This window comes from Salmo salar, chromosome 04 (assembly GCF_965601325.2).
Source record: "Salmo salar chromosome 04, fSalSal1, whole genome shotgun sequence".
Lineage (NCBI taxonomy): Eukaryota > Metazoa > Chordata > Actinopteri > Salmoniformes > Salmonidae > Salmo > Salmo salar.
The window spans coordinates 35,012,205-35,026,117 of NC_138294.1; the positions used below are offsets into that span (position 1 = coordinate 35,012,205).

The 13,913-nt window shown below is 41.4% G+C and overlaps 1 protein-coding gene across 2 annotated transcripts in view; it reads right to left on the bottom strand.

Moving 5' to 3' along the window:
• Nucleotides 1–3,744: 3,744 nt before the first annotated feature.
• LOC106602720 (storkhead-box protein 2) overlaps nucleotides 3,745–13,913 on the bottom strand; it is a 67,904-nt gene continuing 57,735 nt past the window's right edge. For both annotated transcript variants that reach the window (XM_014195533.3, XM_014195534.3), the window contains exon 4: nucleotides 3,745–9,913. In XM_014195533.3, the coding sequence (XP_014051008.1) occupies nucleotides 9,709–9,913 (205 nt within the window). In that variant the 3' untranslated portion in view covers nucleotides 3,745–9,708. The remainder of the gene's footprint in view (nucleotides 9,914–13,913) is intronic.

Here is a 13,913-nt window from a genome sequence, read left to right on the forward strand (position 1 = left end):
GACTGCGGGATAGTCTCACATTAATATACTTCCCAAGTCTCGTTCATTACGTGAGGAAGCCTGGAAATTAAGGTTACTTAACCAATCTGTATATTTCATAATTCTGTCCAAATGTTGTGTGACCATTTAATTTTACAGCAAACTACCCTAGGGCTGGAATTACAACAAACCTGTGCTGCAAGAAAGTGATGCCATTACTGCATCACGTGAAAGTATATTTTACAAAACATTAAATTTTTTTGTGCAGTGAAAGTCTCCCAGAGTCCTAGGTTTGATTCTGCTCCAAGTTTCCAAGTAACATCTTAGATGAATAGTCATGCAGAGGTCTTAAAAATGGTATACTGTTGCAAACACCTAAAATCAAGTGCTGGTAATTGCAGCAATTGAGGGGAACTGATTTTGAATTTGACTAGTCAACTTTGTAGGGGCTGATATATTTTAATAGATATTTATATATGACTGTGTACCACAGACACAGCACCTAGATGTTGACACACTGTCTTGCTCTGCTGTCACAGAGGTGGTGGAGGTAGCTAGGTAAGTGCATGTATGAGTCTGGTGCATTGGAGCTAACAAAAGAGAGATAAGCAACGAAAATATGTCACACTTCAGAGAAAAATAAAAAAGATTGTGAACATCCTTACAGTCTACGCTCATGATTGTGTACAAGAGCCACTCGTCTAATAAAATAGCACCTGGATATGTGAAATGCGGCAACTCCTAAATTAATTTAAATAATCTTCTTTGTGTGAAAAAAACATTTTGTGTTTTTTTTCTTCCAAAGTGACCTTTCCCTTCAAAACGATGACCAAAAAAATCCTACAACTTGCTCTGGCTAGGAAGTGAACACCTTTAAGCAAATATGGTGCCAGTTGATATTCAGTACAATCACTAAACTTACTGTGGCTAGTTGCCCGTGAAACTGAGACAGTCAGAATATGTTCTGTGACTTGTTAAAGCATAGTGCACCCAAATTACACATTGGTTTCCTTACGCTGTCAGCAGTCTATGGACAAGGTATAACAGCAATCCATGCGTTGGTTTTGTTTACCTGGCCACTGTGGAAACAGTGGCCAGGTAAACATTTTAATTAGGCCTAGATTCAAACAGATCAAGCGCAAGCGTTAACCGACGATAGCCGACACCCGCACAGCTGATGTTTTGGCGGTGTCAGAAGTGGAACTGCGTTGGAGCTGTCAAATTGTTGAGCAGCTGCTCTTGTCATCACTATAACAAAGCCACACCCGCCCCACTCACATTAGAAGTTCAGAACGAGAAAGTGTAGGCAATATAGAAATAATGAAGCTCAAATTGAAAATAATTTATCAAAATAATAAGGATTTCTATCAGCCTAATCGAGGTGTAAATTACAAGAAACATCAATAGGCCTTCTAGGAAAGTACATTGTTGGACCTAAATGCAACATTAATAGGTTAAACATCTTCACTTCATAGCTGTACTATTCTAGGACTTACCTCTATTTTTTGTAACATTCTATGAATTGGAATTCTTAACATACACAGTATATATGAAAGTATGTGGACACCCCTTCAAATTAGTGGATTCGGCTATTTCAGCCACACCCGTTGCTAACAGGTGTATAAAATCGAAGAAGAGCTGAAGAGCTCACTGACTTTCAACGTGACAGCGTCAATGGATGCCACCTTTCCAACAAGTCAGTTCGTCAAATTTCTGCCCTGCTAGAGCTGCCCCAGTCAACTGTAAGTGCTGTCATTGTGAAGTGGAAAGATTTAGGAGCAACAACGGCTCAGCCGCGAGGTGGTAGGCCACACAAGTTCACAGAATGGGACCGCGAGTGCTGAAGCGAGTTCCAAACTACCTCTGGAAGCAAGGTCAGCACAACTGGTCCCGTGTGGCTCAGTTGGTAGAGCATGGTGTTTGCAACACCAGGGTTGTGGGTTCAATTCTCACGGGGGACCAGTACGGAACATTTTTTATTTACATTTACACTTACATTTTAGTCATTTAGCAGACGCTCTTATCCAGAGCAACTTACAGTAGTAAATGCATACATTTCATACATTTTTTTTCTGTGCTGACCCCCCGTGGGAATCGAACCCACAACCCTGGTGTTGCAAACACCATGCTCTACCAACTGAGCTACTGAAATGTATGCATTCACTACTGTAAGTCGCTCTGGATAAGAGTGTCTGCTAAATGACTAAAATGTAAATATAATATCTGTTTGTCGGGAGCTTCATAAAATGGGTTTCCATAGCTGAGCAGCCGCACACAAGCCTAAGATCACCATGTGCAATGCCAAGCATCGGCTGGGGTGGTGTAAAGCTCGCCACCATTGGATTCTGGAGCAGTCTCTGTAGTGATTAATCACGCCTCCCCATCTGGCAGTCCGACGGACGAATCTGGGTTTGGCGGATCAGGAGAACGCTACCTGCCCCAATGTATAGTGCCAACTGTAAAGTTTGGTGGAGGAGGAATAATGGTCTGGTGCTTTTTTTCATGGTTAGTAATAGTGTATGGGCTGTAAAAAAAAAATCCTGCAATTCGTATGATATGTTACGAATTCCAATTCATACAATATGTTATGAATTTGTAAGTGCTTAAGATCCTGTAAAATGTATTTAAGCACTTACAAATTGGTAATAAAAACATGTTGTTGCAGGATTTAACATATCATACAAAGTTGATAACATTGTACATAATTGTGCCCACCTTTCGTGGACCCGCTTACTCTTGTGAACGCTACTTTCAAAACTACATACTGAAATTGCACAAAACATTTATAACGCATCTTTAAGATCCTGTTCAATCTCTTTAACTAGCTGCTGCTAACCAAAAAACAATGGAAGTCAATGACAGGGACAAGATCTTCAAGTTCAAAATGAATTAATCAATTACTCACCCCATCCCTGGTTATAACAACACAAATACCATGTCATCCCAATAAAGCTATGTCAACCATCAGGAATGCCAGTTCATGAGTTGGTTTTTATATAAATTGCATAGGTTGGAGATGTCAGCTTTATAACAACAAACCTGGTCTCAGAGCATTTCATATTTAGAATGATATGTTATGTTTTGTATGGTATATTTGTGGATGTCCATCACCAATTCCGTATGATATGTTACGAATAACAATTTGTATGTTAAGTTACAAATTGCAATTCGGACAATATGTTATGAATTCCAATTTGTTGTGGCTAATGTTAGCCACCTATTTAACGTTAGCTACCTAGCTAATGTTAGCTAGGCTAGGGGTTAGGAGTTAGGTTAAACGGTTAAGGTTAGGAGTTAACATGTTAGCTAACCCTTCCCTAACCTTAACCGTTTAATCTCAGTAGTTGAAAAGTAGCTAGAAAGTAGTTGCAAAATTTCTAATTAGCTAAAATTGTCAATGATGAGATTCAAACACTCAACCTTTGAGTTGTTAGGCATTCGCACCCCAGCCAACCATGCTCCTTTAATTTTTGCCTTAAGTAACCTTCTGTCTTATGTATCCCTACCAAAGGTAACATACTGTTTCATACTAATTTGAGTGTCTCGGATTTACCATTTACTATGTTACGTCTAGTCTATGAGAGCAGGCTGCACCAACACACTTTTCAAGCATTATCCAATCAATGGACACAGGACCCCACCTGTTCTTTATTGTAATTCGAGCAGCAATAGCTGCACAGTTGAAACAGTGGGGAATATGCCCCTAAAAGCATTCAAAGCACTGAATGCAAGCATAACTTTGGATCGGAGAATGAATAATCCATACGCGGTAGTGGGAGGTTTTATTGAAATGTATTTTACAAAGTTCGATATTGATGTCGTTATATAGGGTCACTCGATACAAGTCCATTACTTTGTACTGAAACATTGGCGAGGAGATTAAAACCTGTACCTTGTGTGTCCTCATAAACAAATAAACAAACATCACAGTAGAAGTGCAGTAGATGATGACCAGCACTGCAATGTCTGAAAGCAGAATTCCTCTTTGTCCCATCATAATCATCACACTACCCAATATGCACATTTAGATACATACTGCCATGTCTTCTGCAGTTGTATAATGTTTGTGCCAATTATTCACAAGGTGTTTTTATTAAGGCAGCTTACTTCAATGCAAGGGGGAAAAAAAGATAAAAATGTAATTGTATGATGTTTAGTCTGTACAGTAAAATAAGTAGTTGATGTTAACAATATTTTTCATATAATGTTTTCATTGGAGGAAATGTTGCGTTCCTATTTTGTCTACTAAAACGTTATAGTTCAGTGACAGTGCACAAAAGTCCAGGTCTACAAATGGAGACGGTAAAGCAGAGGAGCACTAAACTTGTTTATTTATCACTGATGAAGGATTAGGTCACACTTCAAAATAATGTTTGACCATAATAAATGTAGTAGCTACATTATAGCTGGATTAACAAATGGTCCACTAACTATGAAAAAATTACTGTTGTAAGTGGTTTCAGTGTAATTAAATGCATTTGATTTCCCAACTTACTCATGTAAATGAGCTCTCATGTAAAAAGCCTATCATGTAACCTAACTCCTTTGTCCCTCTTACTACCTTCAACTCTACTGTTGAGTAAGTAAAGGTTGATTACAATTAACTTTTTATATGAATCCCACGGCGCCGTCAGTGAACTATTTGGTAATGCGTCACTAATGAGTTGTTGTCGGTCAATTTTAAACATTTCCCAGGAGGGTTGCCTTTAAATGTGCTTTGAAGTGCTACGTGGTTTAAATTTAACTTAAGCCTTTTCTTACAACGTGAAAATAATGTGGGAATCTGGATCCAGTCATCCTCTTTCTTACATGACTTTCCTTTAGCAGGTACTTTATAAGCTTCACTTGCCAGACGTACAGTATACAGTCGTAGCCAAAAGTTTTGAGAATGACACAAATATTAATTTTCAGTCTGCTGCCTCAGTTTGTATGATGGCAATTTGCATATACCCCAGAATGTTATGAAGAGTGATCAGACGAATTGCAATTAATTGCAAAGTCCCTCTTTGCCATGCAAATGAACTGAATCCCCAAAAACATTTCCACTGCATTTCAGCCCTGCCACAAAAGGACCAGCTGACATCATGTCAGTGATTCTCTTGTTAACACAAGTGTGAGTGTTGACGAGGACAGGGCTGGAGATCACTCTGTCATGCTGATTGAGTTCAAATAACAGACTGGAAGCTTCAAAAGGAGGGTGGTGCTTGGAATCATTGTTCTTCCTCTGTCAACCATGGTTACCTGCAAGGAAACGTGCCGTCAACATTGCTTTGCACAAAAAGGGCTTCACAGGCAAGGATATTGCTGCCAGTAAGATTGCACCTAAATCAACCATTTATCGGATCATCAAGAACTTCAAGGAGAGCGGTTCAATTGTTGTGAAGAAGGCTTCAGGGCGCCCAAGAAAGTCCAGTAAGTGCCAGGACCGTCTCCTGTGGGATTGGGGCACCACCAGTACAGAGCTTGCTCAGGAATGGCAGCAGGCAGGTGAGTGCGCATCTGCACGCACAGTGAGGCGAAGACTTTTAGAGGATGGCCTGGTGTCAAAAAGGGCAGCAAAGAAGCCACTTCTCTCCAGGAAGAACATCAGGGACAGACCGATATTCTCCAAAAGGTACAGGGATTGGACTGCTGAGGACTGGGGTAAAGTCATTTTCTCTGATGAATCCCCTTTCCGATTGTTTGGGGCATCCGGAAAAAAGATTGTCCGGAGAAGACAAGGTGAGCGCTACCATCAGTCCTGTGTCATGCCAACAGTAAAGCATCCTGAGACCATTCATGTGTGGGGTTGCTTCTCAGCCAAGGGAGTGGGCTCACTCACAATTTTGCCTAATAACACAGCCATGAATAAAGAATGGTACCAACACATCCTCCGAGAGAAACTTCTCCCAACCATCCAGGAACAGTTTGGTGACGGACAATGCCTTTTCCAGCATGAAAAAAGTGGCTCGGGGAACAAAACATTGATATTTTGGGTCCATGGCCAGGAAACTCCCCAGACCTTAATCCCATTGAGAACTTGTGGTCAATCCTCAAGAGGCAGGTGGACAAACAAAAACCCACAAATTCTGACAAACTCCAAGCATTGATTATGCAAGAATGGGCTGCCATCAGTCAGGATGTGGCCCAGAAGTTAATTGACAGCATGCCAGGGTGGATTGCAGAGGTCTTGAAAATGAAGGATCAACACTGCAAATATTGACTCTTTGCATCAACTTCATGTAATTGTCAATAAAAGCCTTTGACACTTATGAAATGCTTGTAATTATACTTCAGTATTCCATAGTAACATCTGACAAAAATATCTAAAGACACTGAAGCAGCAAACTTTGTGGAAATTAATATTTGTGTCATTCTCAAAACTTTTGACCACGACTGTAGCTCTCTAATATGCCTTGGCCAAAAACATAGCTTACCCCAAAATGGAGTACAGTAACATTTCCCGGAACCTTTGTCAATCGGCTATAGTCAAATCACTCGAGGCACACATTCACTGAAAGAAATAACCCAATAATCATGAGGTCCAGGTTCTTCAAACCTAGGTTAAAAATAATTTCAAATAACTTAGTTGTGCTTGATTGAGTTTGCCTGTTGCAAAAGTCCCAAAAGTGCAAACGGCACCCTCCTGGCACACCAGGCAGGCAAACGCAAAACCTCAAAGTATTTGAGAGATTTCAAAATGTATTTAAACCCAGATCTGGTTCTTACTGACTTCAAAGATTTTCAACAATCAAAAAGTATCACTTGTTGATGTTCTCTAGTATAGGCTATTGTAAATGTATTTTCATTGCTAAATGTTTAACTTTGAACATGGCATTGCATTCCCTTCTTTAAAAATAATTTAAATAAAAGGACATACAGTATAATTCTCTCATGAACTTTGGCTAGTATAGCTTATATGCCATGAAATAAATATCTTTAAACAAGTTACCAGGAGTTACACCTTAATGTTTTAGTTAGATAAGATGCCCACTAGACCTTCAGGGCTAATCATCCTAAACTATGTTGGTAACGTTTACACACTGTGGATTTTCTGATGATTGTTGCTCCCCTCACAACATTTATCTGTAAGCAGTTAGAAACAACTTTTACAAACAACCCTCATTATCTATAACTTTCTAAATGTTGCATCCCACCTTTGGTGAGCAAGACTATCAATAAATGAGTATACACTTAAGGAAGACTCCTGTCAATCAAATAGGCTACCAAAAGGCCAGAAATTATTCCCGCACCATCTCTGATAGCAGATATCATGCTAAAGACATGTTAGGAAAACAAAACTAACTACGGCCTCAGCAACTGGCTTGAATAGCAAGCTAGTTTTGTATGGAGGCTGCGAACAAAATCTATGCTTATATTGATTAATCTACATTATCCATTATTTAATCTTTCCCTTTGTCTCCACTCCGACTCACTGTTACTAACTTGATAATAATCTAGGATTTCACAGAATCTTTACTCAAGTGTGATCCTGATCATCCATTGGCCTATAGTTACCAGACATTGATTAGTGATTGACATAGCCTTTGTGATATATGACATTCACGAGCATGTTGATATGTCACTTGTTTTATAATGAACACCACTGTTTGTGTCATGACAAAAATGGAATCTTCTTGCCTTTACAATCATCCCAGCGGGCAAAACCGGTTGTAGTGCCATCAGGTTCACATTTTGTGATGTCATGGTCATATTTTGTTAGGTCATTAGCTAATGACTGTAAAATAATGTTTTTATATATTTTTTAACTACCATAAAAAGATGCCTTTACCTCGTTGTATTCCGGTTATGCAGTCTTTCGCAAGCATCTTGATGTTGTTATGAAAAAGGTATCTTTAACTGGTTGTAGTCAGGTTATATGACATAACTTTAATCACATTTCAACCAACATTTTTGCCCACTGGGAAGAGACTGTTGATAACTTAAAAAAAAGAGTTTCAAAGTAAAAGTGAATACAATTGTACAATTGGATGTGTAATTCATTAATTGATCACTATCATGCAAGATTGATAAACTTACTGTGTTTTATGGGCATCATAAATATATCAATTCCTTCAATAATGCACATTGCAATTCTGCATGTGGGAGGTCATTAACTTAACCCCTAATGTAGCTTTGATGCATGGACTTGTTTCAGGACAATTTACAATAAAGTAAAGTCCTTTCAAACCATTGCCTTTATTTGTCAATCGCGCTATAAAGCAGATATCCAGCGTTACGGATTGAATAGAGCGTTTCATATAGAAATCTTAGGACCTGTACAAGAAAAACTAATTTCCAAACAATATTGTGAATCAAGAGGCAAGACTGCAATAACTCTTCACTATTCTCTTGCAAGGTAGCCATCACTAGTCCGCATGCTCTAATATTTGGAGAGATTTTGCAATTTGCAAGACAATTTAGGTGCTGGTCAATTTCATAAAACACTTCATTTCGGGGAAACACCGCAGACATAAGTTGTATAAATGCCTTGATGGCTCTGGCAATGATAGTGATAAACATGTTAAGGGAAACAAGGTGTTTGTCTGTCCTATACCCCTGGGATATATAGTTACAATTTGCACCCGCTGCAACCATTTATTTTATGGTCTATCTATGCACACTCTGGCAAACATGTTGTGAAAAGGCAAACACATCTGAAACAAACATAAAAGTAAAGTCCTGTCAAACCAATTACAACACTCAGCAAGCCACTAATCAGCGAGGCCAACTCCTCACACACCTCCAACAAGATTACAGACAGAGTGTGTGTGCGTGTGTTCAAGAAAATAAATTCTTATGACCTGAGATTATATGTTGGATAAAGAAATGATTTAAAAAAAAAATAATAATGTAGTCATAAATACCACAGAAAAGGCACATTAGTGCTTCAGGATGGAAACTTAATAATTCAACTAACAATGTAAAACAACTGTTTTCCCTTACTAAATTGTCATTATTTGTTTTAACGATTTCATTTTGGGAATTTAAATATAAAAAAAAGATTTGAGTATACATTATTGTACTTATGAATAAATTATACTGTATCGATAGAACTACAATAGCCTATTTTGCTTTGCGCTTCACAAATCGGAACCTCTGACATTTTGCCTTTCCACCTTCTCATCTCTTATCTCTTCCTTCATTATTTTTAATACTGTGCATCAACATACAAATAAGATAATTCTCCTGATAAATTTTTTCTAATTCTTGATAGAAAACATTTCATTGGACAAGGATGGGAAATAACATGTAAAAGTATAGATTTTCCCAAATGTGACTCCAATCCTAAATGTATCAACATTTCTCTAATACCAACAATGAGGAATCTGGAAATCCGTCCCTCACAAAAAAAAATCAAAGTCGATATAATCCAAATCAAGATAATTCCTGATCGGCTCTCTTGCATTGGGAGACAAAATTAATCTGGTCAGGATAGTTTTTGTTATTTCGCGGTTGTCATTTTGTTTGTTTGTTTTTTGCAGTGAAGTTTTTGAAGCTGTGGGAACAGTCTCTGGAAGCCATGCCTGTGTGGTTAACAGTCCCAGTAGTAGTTGGATTTTCTGGGGGTTGGGTGAGGGAGGGTGGACATGTGTGTGTGGATGGGTGAGGAGAAGGTGGGGGCACAACGAGACCCAACTTCTGCCTTCTCCACCCCCCCCGCCCATTACCCCCAACAGTCCCTACCATAACCTTAATAATCCACCTCCTCCATCTCAGGCCTTGATGTCTGTCTGTCTGTATGTCAGGTCAGACGCTGGTGATGGACGCCAGGCAGGTTGAAGACTTCTGCAGTTTCTCAGGCTGTGCGGTACGGGGGGGTTCAGGAATGGCGCGAAAGCTGAACGGCGGACCGTTGCTGGTGGTGCCCATGTGGCCCGGACTCAATGCTGGATTCTGTCGTCTATTGCTCTCCATGATGCTCGACGTGTTGGAAGCCAGGCTTTCACGTGTCCTGCCACGACAGTAAGAGGGAGACACGTCCGTGCAGTAAAGAGAAGGAGAGGAGAGAAAGAGAATTAGAGGATGGGGACAACAGAGACTTGCAATAGTGGGAAGCAAACTAGCCACTGCCACCAACAGCTTTTCATTTTCAAACCAAAAATTGGATTGTGTAGCTCTATGACTTAGTTGAAAGTTACTTTGGGAGGATTTGGGCATGCAATTTACACCATACAAACTTGGGGACATTGTGTTTTGGTTAGAATAATATTAGCGGTTGGTGGCAAAGGCTAGTTTAAATAAACCAAAGCATAGATTGCAGTCTCTCCTTGTCCAAAGACTTCTTTCAAGGTAATGTGTAAAATTGTAATTTGGCTTTCCCAAACCCCATGTGTCAAACACAAGGCCCACGGGCCGGATCCGGCCTGTGACACATTTCTATCTGGCCTGGGCAATGATTTGGGTTGTCAATTCATTTTGCTGTGAAGCATGCACAGCCAACGTGCTGTGCCCCAAAGGCAGTGCATTGCCACACACTTCTCCTCCCAGACCCACACACACACCTCCTCCCAGACCCACAGACACCCACGAGCCAGCCAGTGCGCTGTATCATATCATCACTAAACATTTGCAGCATCCTCAATTGTTCTCCTTAATGGCACTGATTGAATCTTCTACCGGACCGAAAGTTTAAGCATGTTATAGAAACTACGCTATTGCTGTACTACAGAAAGTGTTGTCAAAAAGTTGCACACGTGAGTATAAATTAGGACACACGCAAGTATGATGAGTCAACAGTTTATGTCAACAGAAATTACAACCTGATACGCTCCCAAATTGTGCTGGTTACAGTTGAAGTCAGAAGTTTACATACACTTAGGTTGGATTCATTAAAAGTCATTTTTCAACCACTCCACAAATGTATTTTTAACAAACTATAGTTTTGGCAAGTTGGTTAGGACATCTACTTTGTACATGACACAAGTCATTTTTCCAACAATTGTTTACAGACAGATTATTTCACTTATAATTCACTGTATCACAATTCCAGTGGGTCTGAAGTTCACATACACTAAGTTCACTGTGCCTTTAAACAGCTTGGAAAATTCCAGAAAATGATGTCATGGCTGTAGAAGCTTCTGATGGGCTAATTGACATAATTTGAGCCAATTGGAGGTGTACCTGTGGATGTATTTCAAGGCCTACCTTCAAACTTAGTGCCTTTTTGCTTGACATCATGGGAAAATCAAAAGAAATCAGCCAAGACCTCAGAAAAAAAATTGTAGACCTCCACAAGTCTGGTTCATCCTTGGGAGGAATTCCCAAACGCCTGAAGGTACCACGTTCATCTGTACAATCAATAGTACGCAAGTATAAACACCAACGGACCACGCAGCCGTCATACCGCTCAGGAAGGAGACGTGTTCTGTCTCCTAGAGATGAACGTACTTGTGCGAAAAGTGCAAATCAATCCCAGATCAACAGCAAAGGACCTTGTAAAGATGCTTGAGGAAACTGGTACAAAAGTATCTATATCCACAGTAAAATGAGTCCTATCTCGACATAACCTGACAGGCCGCTCAGCAAGGAAAATGCCACTGCTCCAAAACTGTCATAAAAAAAGCCAGACTACAGTTTGCAACTGCACATGGGGACAAAGATCGTACTTTTTTAGGAAATGTCCTCTGGTCTGAGGAAACAAAAATTGAACTGTTTGGCCATAATGACCATTATTTTTGGAGGAAAAAGGAGGAGGCTTGCAAGCCAAAGAACACCATCCCAACCGTGAAGCACGGGGGTGGCAGCATCATGTTGTGGGGGTGCTTTGCTGCAGGAGAGACTGGTCCACTTCACAAAATAGATGGCATCATGAGGGAGGAAAATTATGTGGACATCAGTCACGAAGTTAAAGCTTGGTCGCAAATGGGTCTTCCAAATGGACAATGACCCCAAGCATACTTCCAAAGTTGTGGCAAAATGGCTTAAGGACAACAAAGTCAAGGTATTGGAGTGGCCATCACACATCCCTGACCTCAATCCCTTAGAACATTTGTGGGCAGAACTGAAAAAGCATGTGCGAGCAAGGAGGCCTACAAACCTGACTCAGTTACACCAGCTGTGTCAGGAGGAATGGGCCAAAATTCACCCAACTTATGGTGGGAAGCTTGTGGAAGGCTACCCGAAATGTTTGACCGAAGTTCAACAATTTAAAGGCAATGCTACCAAATACTAATTGAGTGCATGTAAACTTCTGACCAACTGGGAATGTGATGAAAGAAATAAAAGTTGAAATAAATCATTCACTCTATTATTATTCTGATTTCACAATCTTAAAATAAAGTGGTGATCTTAACTGACCTAAAACAGGGAATTTTTATTAGGATTAAATGTCAGGAATTGTGAAAAACTGAATTTAAATGTATTTGGCTATGTATGTACATTTCCGACTTCAACTGTCTGTCTATCCCTGTTCTCTCCTCTCTGCACAGGCCATACAAACGCTTCACACCGCGTGGCCGCTGCCACTCTAACCTGGTGGTCCCAGCGCGCACGACCCACGTGGAGTTCCAGGTCTCCGGCAGCCTCTGGAACTGCCGGTCTGCAGCCAACAAGGCTGAGTTCATCTCAACCTATGCTACCCTCCAGTCCCTAGACTTCCTGGCGCTGACGGAAACATGGATTACCACAGATAACACTGCTACTCCTACTGCTCTCTCTTCGTCTGCCCACGTGTTCTCGCATACCCCTAGAGCATCGAGCCAGCGGGGTGGTGGCACTGGAATCCTCATCTCTCCCAAGTGGACATTCTCTCTTTCTCCCCTGACCCATCTGTCTATCTCCTCATTTGAATTCCATGCTGTCACAGTTACCAGCCCTTTCAAGCTTAACATCCTTATCATTTATCGCCCTCCAGGTTCCCTTGGAGAGTTCATCAATGAGCTTGACGCCTTGATAAGTTCCTTTCCTGAGGATGGCTCACCTCTCACAGTTCTGGGTGACTTTAACCTCCCCACGTCTACCTTTGACTCATTCCTCTCTGCCTCCTTCTTTCCACTCCTCTCCTCTTTTGACCTCACCCTCTCACCTTCCCCCCCTACTCACAAGGCAGGCAATACGCTTGACCTCATCTTTACTAGATGCTGTTCTTCCACTAATCTCATTGCAACTCCCCTCCAAATCTCCGACCACTACCTTGTATCCTTTTCCCTCTTGCTCTCATCCAACACTTCTCACTCTGCCCCTACTCGGATGGTATTGCGCCGTCCCAACCTTCGCTCTCTCTCTCCCGCTACTCTCTCCTCTTCCATCCTATCATCTCTTCCCTCTGCTCAAACCTTCTCCAACCTATCTCCTGATTCTGCCTCCTCAACCCTCCTCTCCTCCCTTTCTGCATCCTTTGATTTTCTCTGTCCCCTATCCTCCAGGCCGGCTCGGTCCTCCCCTCCTGCTCCGTGGCTCGACGACTCACTACGAGCTCACAGAACAAGGCTCCGGGCAGCCGAGCGGAAATGGAGGAAAACTCGCCTCCCTGCGGACCTGGCATCCTTTCACTCACTCCTCTCTACATTCTCCTCTTCTGTCTCTGCTGCTAAAGCCACTTTCTACCACTCTAAATTCCAAGCATCTGCCTCTAACCCTAGGAAGCTCTTTGCTACCTTCTCCTCCCTCCTGAATCCTCCTCCCCCTCCCCCCCCCCTCCTCCCTCTCTGCGGATGACTTCGTCAACCATTTTGAAAAGAAGGTTGACGATATCCGATCCTCGTTTGCTAAGTCAAACGACACCGCTGGTCCTGCTCACACTGCCCTACCCTGTGCTTTGACCTCTTTCTCCCCTCTCTCTCCAGATGAAATCTCGCGTCTTGTGACGGCCGGCCGCCCAACAACCTGCCCACTTGACCCTATCCCCTCCTCTCTTCTCCAGACCATTTCTGGAGACCTTCTCCCCTTCCTCACCTCGCTCATCAACTCATCCTTGACCGCTGGCTACGTCCCTTCCGTCTTCAAGAGAGCGA